The 15,716-nt window shown below is 42.2% G+C and overlaps 1 protein-coding gene and 2 long non-coding RNA genes across 3 annotated transcripts; 1 reads left to right on the top strand and 2 right to left on the bottom strand.

Annotated features, from left to right (window-relative positions):
* Positions 1 to 3,771: 3,771 nt before the first annotated feature.
* On the top strand, positions 3,772 to 5,903 carry LOC149287772 (uncharacterized protein F54H12.2-like). The gene is made up of 2 exons (XM_089492592.1): positions 3,772 to 4,057; positions 4,753 to 5,903. The coding sequence occupies exons 1-2, from the start codon at positions 3,772 to 3,774 to the stop codon at positions 5,901 to 5,903; spliced, it is 1,437 nt and encodes a 478-aa protein (XP_089348718.1).
* A 6,852-nt stretch (positions 5,904 to 12,755) lies between these two features.
* LOC149287771 (uncharacterized) lies at positions 12,756 to 13,360 on the bottom strand. The gene is made up of 3 exons (XR_016277439.1): positions 13,298 to 13,360; positions 13,122 to 13,196; positions 12,756 to 12,938 (listed from the first exon to the last, which is right to left on the bottom strand). It is a non-coding gene; the product is annotated as an uncharacterized LOC149287771 (long non-coding RNA).
* A 441-nt stretch (positions 13,361 to 13,801) lies between these two features.
* Positions 13,802 to 14,864, bottom strand: LOC149287770 (uncharacterized). The gene is made up of 4 exons (XR_016277449.1): positions 14,389 to 14,864; positions 14,243 to 14,296; positions 13,954 to 14,010; positions 13,802 to 13,856 (listed from the first exon to the last, which is right to left on the bottom strand). It is a non-coding gene; the product is annotated as an uncharacterized LOC149287770 (long non-coding RNA).
* Between the last annotated feature and the right edge of the window lie 852 nt (positions 14,865 to 15,716).

Here is a 15,716-nt window from a genome sequence, read left to right as displayed (position 1 = left end):
GAGGGACTGGGCTTCCAGCCAATCAGGGCCAGGGATGGTGGGAGAGACTGGAATTCCAGCCAATCAGGGCCAGGGATGGTGGGAGGGACTGAGATTCCAGCCAATGGCAGCCCTCAGAGTGTCCTCAGGAGGACTTCTTCTGTTCCCAAAAGAGCATTGAGCCCATGGCTTTGAGACAGGGCTGGTCCTCCATTTTGATGCAGTGAGGCTCCTGGTGCAGGCAGTTGGTTTGTAGCCATCATGAATGGAAGCCATTCCTAATGACTGAATGTGTGGTCTTCCTATTTTCATTGCTAAGGAAGGGAAGAGGGCCCTGTGGTGTTCTCTGCCTTTTGTGGTAAAAGAACTTGACCAAACAGACTGTAAATCAAATACATAAATAATAAAACTTGGATGATTGGGAGAGGCTGCCATAGACTTACATCAGTTTAGAAAAGCAGATTGTCAGGACCTTCATGGAAAACTTTTCATGTGCTAAAAAAGTCTCCCATCACACAAGAAATCTAGAAGACCAGGAACAAAGACTGTGGCCTTGTCTTTTCCCTCTTATCCCTTTCTTGAAGATCCAGGGAGCTAAGGAAAAGAGAAGGGAGGATATTCCAATAGGTCGCACTCTATTGATATCCTGAAGTGATCAAATCATATTTGGGATTCACCCTGTGCTTCTCTCCTTAATCACTCTCTGGATGAGGTCTATTTTCTATTACAGATCACCTTCTGAGATGTCGCATTGTTCTTCACAGAAGAGGAGGAAAGGCCATTCTTGAGTCTGAAGCAGAAATGTTTATACAGGATTTGGAAACCAAGTTTAGGAAACGGTGCTATAGTCTATTAAGCACAGAGTGATCCCCCCCCCCCCGGAATGTTTGTATAGTCACACAACTACAAATCTAACAATTCCATATCTCTGAGAGCCATGGCAGTTAAAGGAAGCCCTATGAGGAAGGACTTAGGGAACTAGGGATGTTTAGCTTGGAGAAGAGATATTTAAGAGGTGGTATGATAGCCCTGTTTAAATATTAGAAGGGATGTCAGTAGTATATAGGGGTAGCTCCTGTCAAAAAATGATTGATGACCCTTAAGCCCCGCCCCCCTTGAATGATTTATGACCCTTTGGCCCCGCCCCCGACCACGCCCCCTTGAATGATTTATGACCCTTTGGCCCCGCCCCTGACCACGCCCCCTTGAATGATTTATGACCCTTTGGCCCCGCCCCTGACCACGCCCCCCTTGAATGATTGATGATCATTTGGCCCCGCCCATGAATACTCCCGCCAAAAATGATTTATGACCCTTTAGCCCCCGCCCCTGACCATGCCCCAAGAATGATTTATGACCCTTTGGCCCCGCCCTTGATCCCTCCCCTGACCCAGGGGTTCCCATTCACCCCCGCCCTTGAGATCACGTGACCCCCTGACCAATGGTTTGATCTCAGGAGAGCCACGTGGGCCGCGCTAGCCAACCAGTAGGCTGGCTGAAGAGAGCTCTAGCCCGTATCGAGAAGCGGCCATTCTATGCATGCCCAGACACGTTCTGCGCCGGCAACATGGAGACGCCGAGCACCCCACAGCGTTTGGCTAGACCTTCTACAAGCCGGAGAATCAAACCCACCAGAATACCATCCTGGCCAAACTACCACGGGTCTGCGGGCTTTAGTGATCCTCCCGGAGCGTTGAATATTTGGCCTAGAAAGGAATCCAAAGAGCCCGAAAAGACACCCAACATTATGGATTTCATTTACGATTCCTCAGAACTCGAGTGTGATTGCGGTTGCAATTTAAAATCCGTTCTCCAGAAGAAGGAGAAGAAGGAAGTTCCCGACACCCCACAGAGCCCTGATGAACCGCATGGCGCAGGACTTTCAAAACCCGCCGCTCAGATGGAAGAGGCCATGGAAGAGGGAGATCGTGACCCACCACAGCCTTCCCATGCGGAAGAAACTATGAATGAAAGCGTGGATTCCGGCTACTACAGTTTAACGGTAAGTTAATAAAATCTTTAAAAAAAAAAAAAAAAAAAGTTAGTGGACTGGTTATCATTTGGGAGACAAGTGTGTTGTCTGCTAAAAGAATAAAACGTTTCTTATTTCTCTTTATTGGCTTAGGATGAAGACCTACAAGCAGACGGTGCTGAGAACCAGGCTGGAAAGAGTCTACAGCCCCTAAATGTTTCCCCCATCCCTAAGGTGTAGATATGTTTCTAATCTTTCCACCAATAAAATGTTGTTTGTATTACATGAGTGTGTTCATACTTACCTTAGAGTTGAAAATGGGAGGGCATGAAAAAATTCTGGGTGATATATATTATTCTCCAGGGAGAACTGGGAGCTTTGGGGGTGTGAATGCCCTACTTCATGAAGCCAAAATACAGAACAAAAATCTTAAAAGAGAGGAGGTGTCCCAATGGCTTTCTGGCCAAGATGCCTATACGCTACATAGACCTGCCAAAATGCATTTTAAAAGAAACAAGACGGTTGTATCTAATGTGGATTCTCAATGGCAGGCTGATCTGGTTGATATGCAACAGTTTTCTAAGTATAACAGAGGTTACAAGTACATTTTAACAGTAATAGATATCCTGTCTAAATTTGCCTGGGCTTTAGCTTTAAAGGACAAAACCGGTAAAGAAGTGGCCGCGGCTTTTAACGCTATTTTTAGCCAAAGCGGCAGAAAGCCTGTCAAATTACAAACGGATCGTGGCCGTGAATTTCTAAACAAATCTGTGAATAGCCTATTAAAACATCATGGGATTCATCATTTTGTCACCAATAATGAAGTCAAAGCAGGGGTTGTGGAACGATTTAATAGAACATTAAAAACAAAGATGTGGAGGTATTTCACAGCTAAAAATACCTTTACCTATATTGACATGCTTCCCCTGTTTCTAAAAAGTTATAACCAGAGTTTTCATCGAACAATCAAAGCAAGGCCTGCAGACGTCAATGATTCTAATGCTCTAGCCGTGTGGAAAACAGTATATGGGGCCCCTATCAAAACAGAAAAGGAGCATCCGCTCCTTAGAAAAGGAGACCATGTGAGGGTTTCTAAAAGCAAGGGCATATTTGCCAAAGGATATGAACAGAATTTCACCACAGAAGTATTTATTATTGACCAGGTCATCCTAACTGCAAAGAGACCTGTGTACCTGCTGAAAGATTATCTTGAGGAGCCTGTCGTTGGAAGCTTTTACCCTGAAGAGTTACAAAAGGTGAATGTCAAAGAGGATCAAGCCTACAGGATTGAAAAAATACTAGACGCTAAAGGCCGGGGTAGGAGAAAACAATACCTAGTGAAATGGTTAGGCTGGCCTAGCAAATTCGACAGTTGGGTGCTTGCTTCTGAAGTTGGTGAACCTGTGTAGAGGTGGGGAAAAATGGGAGAGAGTGGGTTTTATATCTTGCTCCCTAGTAATAGCAGCGCATCCGTATTTCCACAGAACACAATTTCGTGCTTTACTATCTCTTTAGCAAGAGCCCTGGAACTTCCCGGGGAGTGGGAAGTAGGGCTCGCTGAGATACAGTACCCGCACACTTGGAATAATCTCAATACTAATACACCTTTTGAAATTGCCAATGAGACCAAGAAATGGTCCTTCATTCTGCAACGGGGGTATTATTCTGAGCTCCCTGTACTTCTTGAAGTTATGAATAACCTGATATCAAGAGGTCCTGACCCCCCTGAAGCGCTTCTTCACTATGACCGTGTGACCGGAAAGGTTAGGCTAAAAACAAATGGGCCATACACAATCCAGGCTGGAGGGAGACTAGCTAACATGTTAGGATTAGTACCCAACCGTCATACCAAAACTCCCCCCTTCAAAGCAGACATCACGGCTGGTTTCAACACCTTATATGTGTACACCGATATAGTGGAGCATCAGATCGTGGGAGACTTCTATGTCCCGCTGTTGCGCTGCATCCCTGTACGTGGACAGAGCGACGAATGTGTCAATATTGTTTATGATAAGCCTCACTACATCCCTGTAAGTAAGCATCACATTGACACCATCACCATCGAGATAAAGTCAGACCAGAACAAAAAAGTGCCATTTCGCTCGGGTAAGGTGCTTGTGAAACTACATTTCCGCCCCAGGAGAATACTGAAGCTTTAAAGATGGTATTTGTGAAAACATATGGCGACCCTGCCCTTTATAGAGATTATTACAGGGTCCAAGCCGGTAACGGTCTTCCAGGGTACCATGGAACCCCTGTAATGTACGGATCTGGGCTTGGTGGGATTTTCAGAAGCCTTTTCAGAAAAGCAGGTCCACTTTTGAAAAGAGGTCTGAACATAATGAAACCCCACGTTAAAACAGCCATGCAGAATATTGCTACAGATGTGGTCGGTGAAGTTACTCAGGCAGTTATGAATAAAATGAAACCCACAACTCCACAAGAAGGCTCAGGCCTGATGTATCTTCAAAGAAGGCATCGTCAAAAAAGAAAAGCATCACGGGTGAGGTTAACAGGTCCTCCCCGAGCCCTTAAAAGAAAACGTGTAAGCAGAAAGAAAACTCAGAAGCGGAGAGCTGTAAGGAAGAGGAGGAGTCGGCCTCGCGCACGGTCTAAGAGAGATATATTTTAAACTAAAACCATGGCTTTTATCCACAGCGGATCTGAAGAATGCACAAAATCTGAATTAGACCTGTTTACTATTGGACCTACACAGACAAGTATCGAGAAAAGTTTGTATATTGAGGTGCCCCCCTTGACGGCTCTGACAGAATCTGCGCCGCTAGATTTTTTCATTGCAGGAAATGGTGAAGATTATATGGATCTCAATAATACGCTCTTATATCTAACCTGTAAGATTACTAAGGATGATAATACAAACATTCCTGCAACTGCCGAAGTTGGATTGGTGAACTATCCTATAGCCTCCATTTTTAGTCAGCTGGATGTGGTTTTGGGCGATAGGCTGATCAGCCAGAGCAATAACTGTTACCCTTACCGTGCTTTCATAGAATCTGTGCTGAACTACAGTGAAGACACTCTAGCCACCCAATTCTCTACAGGGTTGTTCTATAAAGATACCGCTGGAGAGCATGAATCGGCAGATCTGGAGGGGAATAATCACGGCTTTATTGAACGAGCAAACCTGACACGTGGAAGCAGAAAACTAGATCTGCTGGGACATCTCCACACAGACCTATTTTTTCAGGAGAAACTGCTTCTAAATGGGGTGGATGTAAAAATCAAACTCACACGCAACAAAGATCCTTTCTGCTTAATGACCGACGATGCAGACAGCAGTTACAAACTGCAAATTTTATCAGCGTCCCTTTTTGTGAAGAAGGTGAGAGTGTCACCGGGAGTACGGCTAGGGCATGCAGAAGCTCTGCTGACATGCAACGCCAAATACCCTGTGGACCGTGTAAGCATGAAAGTGTTTAGTATCCCGAGAGGCAGCCGTGTCACCAACCAGGAGAATCTCTTTTTGGGTCAATTACCCAAGCAGGTGATTATAGGCTTGGTGGACAACGACGCCTTCAGTGGAACTTACAACAAGAACCCCTTTAACTTTAAGCATTACGACATCAATTTTGCTGCGCTGTATTTGGATGGAGAGCAGAACCCCACAAAGCCATTTCAACCCAACTTTGAAGATGGAAACTGTGTCAGGGAATACATGAGTTTGGTGCAGACAGCAGGCAAGCATATGAAAGACCGATCTCTTTTAATCAACCGTGACGAATATGCAAGAGGTTACACGCTTTTTGCATTTGACCTTACCCCAGACCAAGAAGGCGGAGATCATTATTCATTGATCAAAACCGGCAACCTGAGGGCTGAATTCCGGTTCGCCAAACCTCTGCCCACTACCGTGAACATGATCGTATATGGTGTTTTTGACAATGTGATAGAGATAAATCACAGGAGAAACGTCTTGTATGATTATATGTAACATGGACAGCGTGCAATTAACCCGCATCCTTTCTTCAAATCTTTATACTCGAAAGCCGTTCTATGGAGTCTTCCCGTGTGACATGCTCCCTAGAGAGAAGCTGATACAAAGACCTGTTTGTCTAGTCATCAACACTCACCCCCACAATCTCCCTGGAGAACACTGGTTGGCTATCTACTTAACAGAAGAAAATACCGGTGAATTTTTTGACTCCTACGGACACCCTCCCGACCACCCGCTCTTTCCTAAAACCATCGTTAAATTTTTAAGAAAAAACGCCAGCAAAACTATGTTTCAGCCCAGAGCAGTGCAAGCCTCAGACTCTGTGGTGTGTGGTTATCACTGTGTGTTTTTCCTTCAGCATCGCTGTAAAGGCCTGACTTTTAAAAATATTCAAGAATTATATTCTCACGACCTGCAAAGCAATGATGAAATGGTGGTTGAACATGTAAAAACAAAGAGGAACATGCCAAGGCTTGTCTCATACATGCCCAGACTTGTCCCAAACATGTTTCAACCAGCCCAAGGATGTATAACCTGCAACGCTTTTCATAAACGTTCTTGTCAATAAATAGATCCTCTAGGAAGGATTTTAAAGAATTTTTCTTGTTTGTGTTTTTCTTTTAACTAAAATAAAAACATAGACTTAAGTGATAATTTTAACTTATTTATTTCTCTTTATGAAAAAGCATCAGGAGAATCATAAATGGAGCCATTTAGCTGTACTAGACTGTCTCTGTTTTCTCAAAGCCTTGCGGGAGGTCTTGGGGGTGTGAAACAGCACCGGAGTGGCGTCATTGGGGTTCTTTAGATTGTCCAAAAATTCTCTGTTGGCATGGTGCCCAACCACAGACGTTGGGACATTGAGCTCTGCCATGGCCCTCATGAAAACATCCCAGCCTTTTGGAACATGTTTGGCTGGTAAAGCATGGGTCTGAGTGATCCCCTTGACTAAATCCAGCATATTGGACCCAGCCACAGGTTCCCCTTTATAGACAAAGGATCCTTTGTCATTCCATGAAGAAATACTCTTGTGTTGCTTCATTTTGGTTAACAACACCCTTGCTGCATTCTTGTATCTAGCAGGCAGGCTTTCCAGGATTTCTTGAAACAGGGGCTCAGAGGAGTTGGTCAACCCGTTTTCAGGGTGCTGCTGCATTTCAGGCAGAATTAGATTTATGTTTTCTTTCTCTGCTTCCTTCTGTCTGACATGAGTCAAATACCTTTGAAGCAAACTGTCATATTGTTTTGCTTTTTCATACTCTGTTAAGTCAGTCCTTTGAAGAATCCTCTGCATCTCAGCATCCAGGGTATATATGGCCTTAGTTCTGATATTTTCATCCTTAGGAGATGAGCCCTTTAACTGTTCTAACTGATGGCTAGGGACCAAATACATCTTTTCGGCATATTCCATTACTGCCTAGTTAAAAGGCTGGTTATCAGGGGTACAGCAAAGCTTAACAGCGGTCCAAGAAAACCCCCAGACTGCTTCACCAAGACTTTTTTCCTTCTCAGCGAGACTCGCTTGTTACCCAGGGTTTTAATAAGATGGCGCCTCTTTCTCAGTACACGCACCTGATGAGGAGATAAGGGAATGTTGCCTTTTAAAGCGTTCAGGGCTATTTCTGAGATGGCTGCAACCAGGTCATTTGAGGCTGTACATAAAAAAGCTTTCCTCTGGGGTGGGGGCATCTTAATGAGCAGTTTTAAGAGAGCAAGGTTTCTTTTCACACGCCCGGACATGTTGACCCGAAGGGGGTGGTGGGAGCAATATGATGTGGGAATTAAAGCTGAAGCCTTTTGTAACCACTGGCACCTTTCTTCATGGTATACACTACAGGCCAGTCTGGAGGAAAAATGCCCGTTCGTAACCTGTAAGATTCTGGGGTGTTAGTCTGCAAATCAATAATCAGGTAACCAAAGGGTTTGCTTGTTGCATCCGCAAAGGCTTCCATGAAGAATTTAGTGTTCCCTGGGTACATCTGACGAGCTAAAGTTGCAATTTGTAATTTATCCCTAGGGTTTTTAAACAGCACCATGTATTTTGCATTTAAGCTGATGGTCCGGAAGCTTTTTCCCTTGCAGAAAATATTTTGTGTGATGAAAAAAACACTTAGGTTCCTGTGATGAACGTGGACTGTAAACAGTCTTTCAATATTTGAAGTATCACAAGACTGCATTAGATCGTCTATCACTAAGAACTTTATTTTTTTCATGGGCAACAAATCTTCATTATCAAAGTTATCAGGCATACCCTCTACAAATTGAATAAAAGGGTATTTACATAGCAGTTCTTGGTACAAAGGTTGCCAGCAGCTATAACACCACAAAATTTTCTCAGGTTGCACTGAAAACAGACTGTGAGCGTTATCCAACATCTTTTTTACAAATACAGTTTTTCCACAGTTGCTCGGTCCTGCTAGAATAGCTGAGAAGGGGTGTTGCCACCGCGTAGACATATTCAATAACCGTAAGGGAGAGTCTTAAACTCTTCAGTAATCACTCTCTTGTCATAAACCACTCTTTGAGTTTTCTTTAGCTCTTTTGTGTGGATAGACCACTGACGTTTATTTCTAACAATCCCTTGTTGCTGCACCACTATTTCATGAGCACCTCCTTTCTCTCTGTCTGAGGTGTAGTCAAACACCAGGTCCTTCAGACTGTCAAAATTAATTTTTTCACAATTAGCGACATTCAGTGTGATCCCTTTGACCTTCAAGCACGCTGTACCCCCCGAAAGCTTGTACCCGTAGGTTTTGGGTCCAGCTGATACATATTCTGTGATACGTTGATCTGGGGGGATTTCACTGGTGAGATCGCCCAGGTAATCCCCAAGAGGGGGGGAAAATTCTCCCTCTCTACTCACAAAGATGACACTATCTGTATCATGGTACAGAACTCTCTCTTGAAGCTTATCTAACAAAGAATAAAGTTCAATTCTAGCATAAGCGGTTGTAAAACAGGCAATGAACTCATTCTTTCTACCTGCGGTTGTTATGCGGTCAGCAGAGTTTTTCCAGGACACACAAACAGCTTCTTCATCAATGAACTCAAACATCGAAACATTGTAAGCATCAGAAAATACAAGATTGAAGAATTCATCAGGATCCCTCACCACCTGTGTGTTAGTCAGGTTCGTTCTCTGGCCAAATTTTCCCCACAAGGAATTTAAAAACAATTTGGCAATCTGCCACTTTGCAGGATTAACAACGATTTCTTCCCTGCGCAAAAGGACCCCCTCTTTTTCCTCAAAATCAGCTATGTATTTATTTTTGTCTTCTTCAGTAACACACCAGTGGGGAAATCCTGATGCCTCCTGTTTCTGGCGAAGATGTAATTTAATATATTCTTCAAATAAACCCCCTGACCGGCGTTGAAAGTTCCACACTTCATAGATTTTCATCACCTTGTAACCCTTTTCTATAGCTACATTCAGCTCTGTAGTACACCAAGTTCCCAACAAACACCTTTCCTCATCTGTATGATTGCAGGGGTCCTGCTGGCGATGTTCTGCACAAGTTGCACACAGTACAAACATGAGCTTTCCACCGATTCTACTGGGCAAAACAGGAAAGAACAAACCACGAGGGGGCAGTATTTTAAGCTTGGCTAAGCCAAAATACTCTGAGAGCGGTCGAAAATTCTCATAAATGATTTGAGGGTGTCCAAGAGGATATACTTTAGTTTTGTTGACATAGGGGTACAGACTGGTAAAATCATAATACTTAATTTCCTCACCCTCTTTGGGCTTGTAGTACAGACAGATAGCGTTTGTACGACCACCAAAGAGAGCATCCCTGGCCTCTAAGGCAGGTGGAAATTCAGCTTCAGCAAGAAATTGCTTCAGATGCTCATCTGTTTTTTGCTGGGCTGTCCACTGATGTTCCCAGATTGACCGGACCTCATACCCTCTGCTTTTCAGTTCAGCTGCCTTTTGCTGGGTAGCATTGTAAAGAAACTCAAATGTATTCCCCAGAAGCGAGTTCCAGCCGTCTGGAGAATAACATAAAGGGCAACCATGCCAGTAACAGCCGTTAAATTCAAAGGCTGTCTCTTTATTTTCTATGACAGCATAGCCATCAAGATAATAGTTGCCGACTTTTACTTCTCCACCATTTAGGGCATGCTGAATCTGAATGTTCTCTTTGTGTTCAAGGTACGAAAGCCATTGGATTGCAGGGGTTGAGAATCGCTTGCAATAATTATGGTACCTATCAGGCTGGGGAACTGCAATCTGATCTTCCTCTAGAAAATTAAACTTGTACATCGCAAAACACACACTAGCCAGGGTCGGGTACTGTAAAGGGTCTATGGCTACCCATCCTTTCTCCCCTGTTTCTGTCTTCTTGTACACTTTTGTCAGATTAATGATCTCATGTCTATATTTGGCACAAGCTTGTGCCAGAATATTGACATCTTGCTGGCAATAAAAGGCCAGCTCTTTCTGCATGTCAAAGGTTTTTGTTTTGTTGTCTTCATACCATGCTAAAAAAGCCTCCTTTGCCCCAGGCATCATGGTTTCCACACCGTAATCCTCAGGTTTAGGCATAGGGCCGACATAATCCCAGTTTTCAGGGGTGTTGAAAAAATGAGGGAAATATCCCTTACATTCATCAAAGCCCAGGGCCTTTGGGAGTCGTGCTAGAGCCATGGGTAGGTGACTAAGTGAATCAATGAATTTTAGATCTACACCTTTCACTTTTACACATATCAGTTTACCCCCTTGAGCAATAATATCAACGTCCACCTTTTCTTTGACCAATTCTTGGAGGACAAAATAGGAATCATACCCCTTTGAATTGTGGGCTATAAACGTGGTACCCCCAAATTTGCCATCAGTTATGAATGTCTTGATAAACTCAGACATGCAATCCTCCCCCTTAAATTCCCAAGTCTGTCCTGCAGGGCCCCACTCAGGCTGTAACACCTCATTTTCATCACGCAGTTTTGCATGATTAGCTTTTCCTTTCTTACCACCCTTATTCTTCTTTTTACTCATTCCCCCGTCATCCTTTAAACACTCCACAGTTTCCCCCTCAAAGGCTTTGGCAAAACAGTAATTAGGAACATGGACACCTGTACCCTGGTGGGTTTCAATATCGAAAAAGATATACTGGATTGATGTTTTTGGATATTTTATAGGGCGCATGTAGCACAGATGTTTAGTATCCTTTAGGATAGGACCCCAACAAAGTGTGCACAGCACCCCTCTACATTCGCTTTTATCATGGTCAAATGTGACATAACGGCCACACTTCTCACAAAAAGTTTTAGGAACACATCTGACTTTTCCTTCCAAGGCTAGTTTTCTATGCCTCCTTAAGCAGGCCCCGGATCTACAGTTTAACTTACACCTAAAACATCTTTCCATTTCATCTACTTTAGAAGCACAATCACGTTCTTTACACAATCTGCAATAGTAAAGGCATGAATGATTGTGGGTAAATAAAGTATTGCATATTAAACAGAGATTCCTCTTTCCAAACAGACCTTTCACATTGAGGACTCCATAAAAATGATCTTCATGTAGCAAAACCGTGTATGTTTCTGGATATTGGATTTTCTGTGTCTTAAAAAGCCCCCAGCCCTTGTCAGAGTAAAGGGCAACATGGATGTTACACTTTAAATGCTCTTCAACAAATGAAATATCACTAAGGGATACTTTTTTCTGGTCAGACCATCCCAGCTCTTGGTGTAATTTAGCAGCGTCTCTCAGCATTTCTACATCTGTGGGAACCTGCTTAGCCATTACTGCCACAAGGCTTGCAGCAAAACATAAATTAGTGCCTAAGTTAGTAGGATCCACCAGATGCTGCTTCTTTTTAGCAATAATTGAGCTGTAAGGTATAGAATCTATAGATCTGGAACGGCCCCCTCCTTGAGGAGCTCGCACAATAGTGATAACCAATCGGAGTGTTCCCTGTGCACAGATGTCCATATTACTCTGCAGGAGGTTACTTATGTGAGATAAAAAATCCTCAGCATTCATAAGATCCCTGACTCTTTGCACTGAAAACAGAGGGTTTGCTAAACCTGCATCTTGTAGTCTTAGTTGGATAAAATCCCCAGGCCCCGCTCTAAAAATTGCCCGATCCAGAACCTCTTGGATAGCCTGATGGACAGCAGCTATAGCCTCTGAATATGATCTGATATGTTCTAAATTGACAAATCGGAATTCTTCTGCAATATTGATAGCCTGATACCTCCTGTTAAACCATTCCCAACCTCTAACCCTTTCTGCAAAGACATGATTTTCTGGAGGTGGGGGTGGGGGTGGAGGAGTGGGAGGGGCGGGGGGTGGAGGAGTAGGAGGGGCAGGGGGTGGAGGGGTGGGAGGTGCTGGGGGCAGGTCTGGAGATGGAGGAGGTGTTGGAAGTAGATTTTGGTGTTCACCTTGGAGGTTATTTGGAGGCAGGCCTGGAGGGCGTGGCAGTGGCTGAACTGGAGGGGGTGAGGGGGGTGGGGTCGGGGGAAAGGGTGCAGCTTCGGGGCTGTTTGGTGGTGGGGGTGGAGGTGAGCGTGGGCGTGGAGGAGTGGGAGGGGCTGGAGGTGCCCCTACACCTTCAGAATGTTGTACAGCAGCCTGAGAAGCCCTATGTTTACGTTTTTTCTTTGCTCCCTTCCTAGATATAACAAGTGTCTTTCTTGCTCTGTTTAATATTCTAATAGCTCTTTTTCTCCAATACATCATTTCTTTGATAGACTTTTTTCTTTTTCTGCCCTTTTGACAATTAGAACTTCCCCCACCTACTTGAACATTTTCAAAGGGTGTGTCACCACAGACCACATAATTACAGTATTTTTTAATGGCCTTCACAATAGCCTCCAGATCTGCAAGTGTACACTGTGAATTAGCTGCAAGCCTATTCAACGTGTCGCGATGTATCCGCATTTGCTGTGCGGCTCTTTGTAAATGAATAAAACAGTCAGATATTGTCTTGTACTTGAAAGCAAATTCTTCAAGAAGATCCTCATCATGTTTTTGTCTCTTGGGAGGTCTGCTCTCAGGGTCTTCTCCCTTTTGAACTTTATTGTCTAAAGAAGAAGAAGAAAGGTATCAGTAAATAGGGTCCCTACTCCATTTGTAGCACACACTGTATTCAAACATGGAAAGAGCAACCATTTAAATGGTGTTTTTCCCTCATTATATCTTTTCCTGTAAAAGAAATATTGGGCATTTCAAGTACAGTAATAATGATTTTAAATGCACATACTCACCAAAGATCTTTCTTTTCTTTCCACTTGGTGTCAGAGTTTCAATGGAGTTCTTGTCCAGAATCTTAGAGCTGCCTGCTGAAAGAGCAAGGGAAATAAATAATAAGAATAATAATAATATTGCAATGAACTAGACCTTTCAGACACTATACATGCTATGTCCTTAAACCCACACCCACCTGCATTCTTCAAATCTCCCTGTTCACTTGCTGTCAAGAACTTGGGCTTAGAGCTGCCTGCTGAAAAAGCATGGAAAATAAATAAATAAATAAATAATAATAATAATAATGCAATTACATAGACCTTTCAGACACTATACATGCTATGTCCTTAAACCCACACCCACCTGCATTCTTCAAATCTCCCTGTTCACTTGCTGTCAAGAACTTTGGCTTAGAGCTGCCTGCTGAAAAAGCATGGAAAATAAATAAATAAATAATAATAATAATAATAATGCAATTACATAGACCTTTCAGACACTATACATGCTATGTCCTTAAACCCACACCCACCTGCATTCTTCAAATCTCCCTGTTCACTTGCTGTCAAGAACTTTGGCTTAGAGCTGCCTGCTGAAAAAGCATGGAAAATAAATAAATAAATAATAATAATAATAATAATGCAATTACATAGACCTTTCAGACACTATACATGCTATGTCCTTAAACCCACACCCACCTGCATTCTTCAAATCTCCCTGTTCACTTGCTGTCAAGAACTTGGGCTTAGAGCTGCCTGCTGAAAAAGCATGGAAAATAAATAATAATAATAATAATGCAATTACATAGACCTTTCAGAGACTATACATGCTATATTCCCAAACGCCCATACTCACAAAAAGCCTTTCTTTGATTTTCAGCCCTCAAGGTCTTGTCCATAACTTCTGAAAGAGCTAAGAAAATAATAATAATAATAATAATAATAATAATAATAATGTTAACTAAACCTTTAAATGAAATATATGATAGTCTTCAAAAACACGCGCCAGAATCATTTAATTTTCACTTGGTTTCATGGCGTGCTTAGAGGTTTAGAGATGCCCGCTGCAAGAACTGATGCACATTAGTAGGTTCTTCATAATACACCTTAACCATCCTCCTATAAAATATATAAATATAACTTACCGAAATCGGAATCATCACTGTCCACATATTGACAAGCCTTTTCTATGCCCATTCCTAATAGGAAAGGAGGGGTGCAGTTTAGCATCAGGCACATCTTGGATCCTCTGTAATTTTCCAAGGTGAACCCTAAAAGAAAACCTCTTTACCTGTTTGTTTTGATGATGCCATGGCGTTTGTTTCAAAATATATGTCTCAGAAGCTTTGAGATAAATCTGAAAAGCATATACAACATTTTTACCAACAGCAGTGTAAAGACAAATGGGTAGTGCTGCGCTGAATGTACAAGGATAAGCTTGGGGTCATATCCTGGGGAAATGACGCACTCTTATCTTCAGGGTAACATGTTGAGACATGTTAGTACACATCCAGGGATCATGCGCAGTGTCATTTTGTAAAAACAAAGAGTGTGTGTTTGTGGTGAATTTGGCCCGAAAGCCGGTGGTGTGTCTCTCATAAAACCATTGTTCCTTTGCAAAAAAGAAAAACTCTTTGAATGATTAATTTTAAAAGCATCCCTTAAATCAGAAAATAAATGAAAAGAAATATAAATATGCACAGAGTTAATAACAGAACACATTTTACACACAGAATGAAAAATCAGAGAAACAAGAAAAGTTCTGTTACCTAGGCATAACACACAGAGAGAGGCAAAAATATCCTTATACAAAATAACACTTAATTTAAATGAAATACATTGCACTTTAAAAGCAACTCTTAAATAAGCAGAGAGTAAAAGAAAATTATTTTTAAACACACACACACACACACACACACACACACACACACACACAGATGAGGGGAACTTAGATCAGAAGACAATGAATGAATACACCCTAACTATGATTTATTTATCAAACTGTCTAATATTGAATGTGTAAGGGCAATATTTTCATTTCAATCAGCAGGGCCCATGTGATTTAAAACCTTTAAATGAAATATTTAAATAAAATTCATTGCACTTTAAAAGCATTCCTTAAATCAGAAAATAAATGAAAAGAAATATAAATATGCACAGAGTTAATGCATGAACACATTTTATAAAAACTTTGAACAAGAGCAAAGTCACACACACACACACACACACACACACACATAATAATGATGATGCTTTTTAAATCATAGCAGCACAGAAAGAGAGATTAAAAACCAAAGTTTACACTTTTAAACAGTTAGGCAAATAATAATGATTACACAAACCTGCCTATGGTTTATTATTGATCTGACTAAATTGATAATGCAAGACATATTTTGTTTCATAAAAACATGTAGGGAGAATGAATGCTTGGAACAGTGTTATTTTAACAGCGGGGTGGGGTGGGGGTGGGGGGGGCATGTGCCTCTGAATAAACCCATGTTTTAAACTTTGAAATTTTAACTTTAACAGAATATATATATATATATATATATATATGCACAGGGTTATTGCAATAACACATTTTAGAAAAACTTTTAAGAAGAACAACACATGGGAAAG

Source organism: Sceloporus occidentalis, unplaced genomic scaffold (genome assembly GCF_023333645.1).
Source record: "Sceloporus occidentalis isolate IW3139 unplaced genomic scaffold, rSceOcc1.0.p SCAF_57, whole genome shotgun sequence".
Classification (NCBI taxonomy): Eukaryota; Metazoa; Chordata; class Lepidosauria; order Squamata; family Phrynosomatidae; genus Sceloporus; species Sceloporus occidentalis.
The sequence above is the reverse complement of the archived record's forward strand: the minus strand, read 5'-3'. Positions and strand labels throughout refer to the sequence as shown.

What these genes read in the sequence shown, in the direction of transcription:
- LOC149287772 (XM_089492592.1), top strand. Translation starts at nt 3,772, where the DNA reads ATGTTAGGATTAGTACCCAACCGTCATACCAAAACTCCCCCCTTCAAA. An exon ending in AAAAGTGCCATTTCGCTCGG is followed by an intron (nt 4,058 to 4,752) that starts GTAAGGTGCTTG and finishes TTTTCATTGCAG; the next exon opens with GAAATGGTGAAGATTATATG.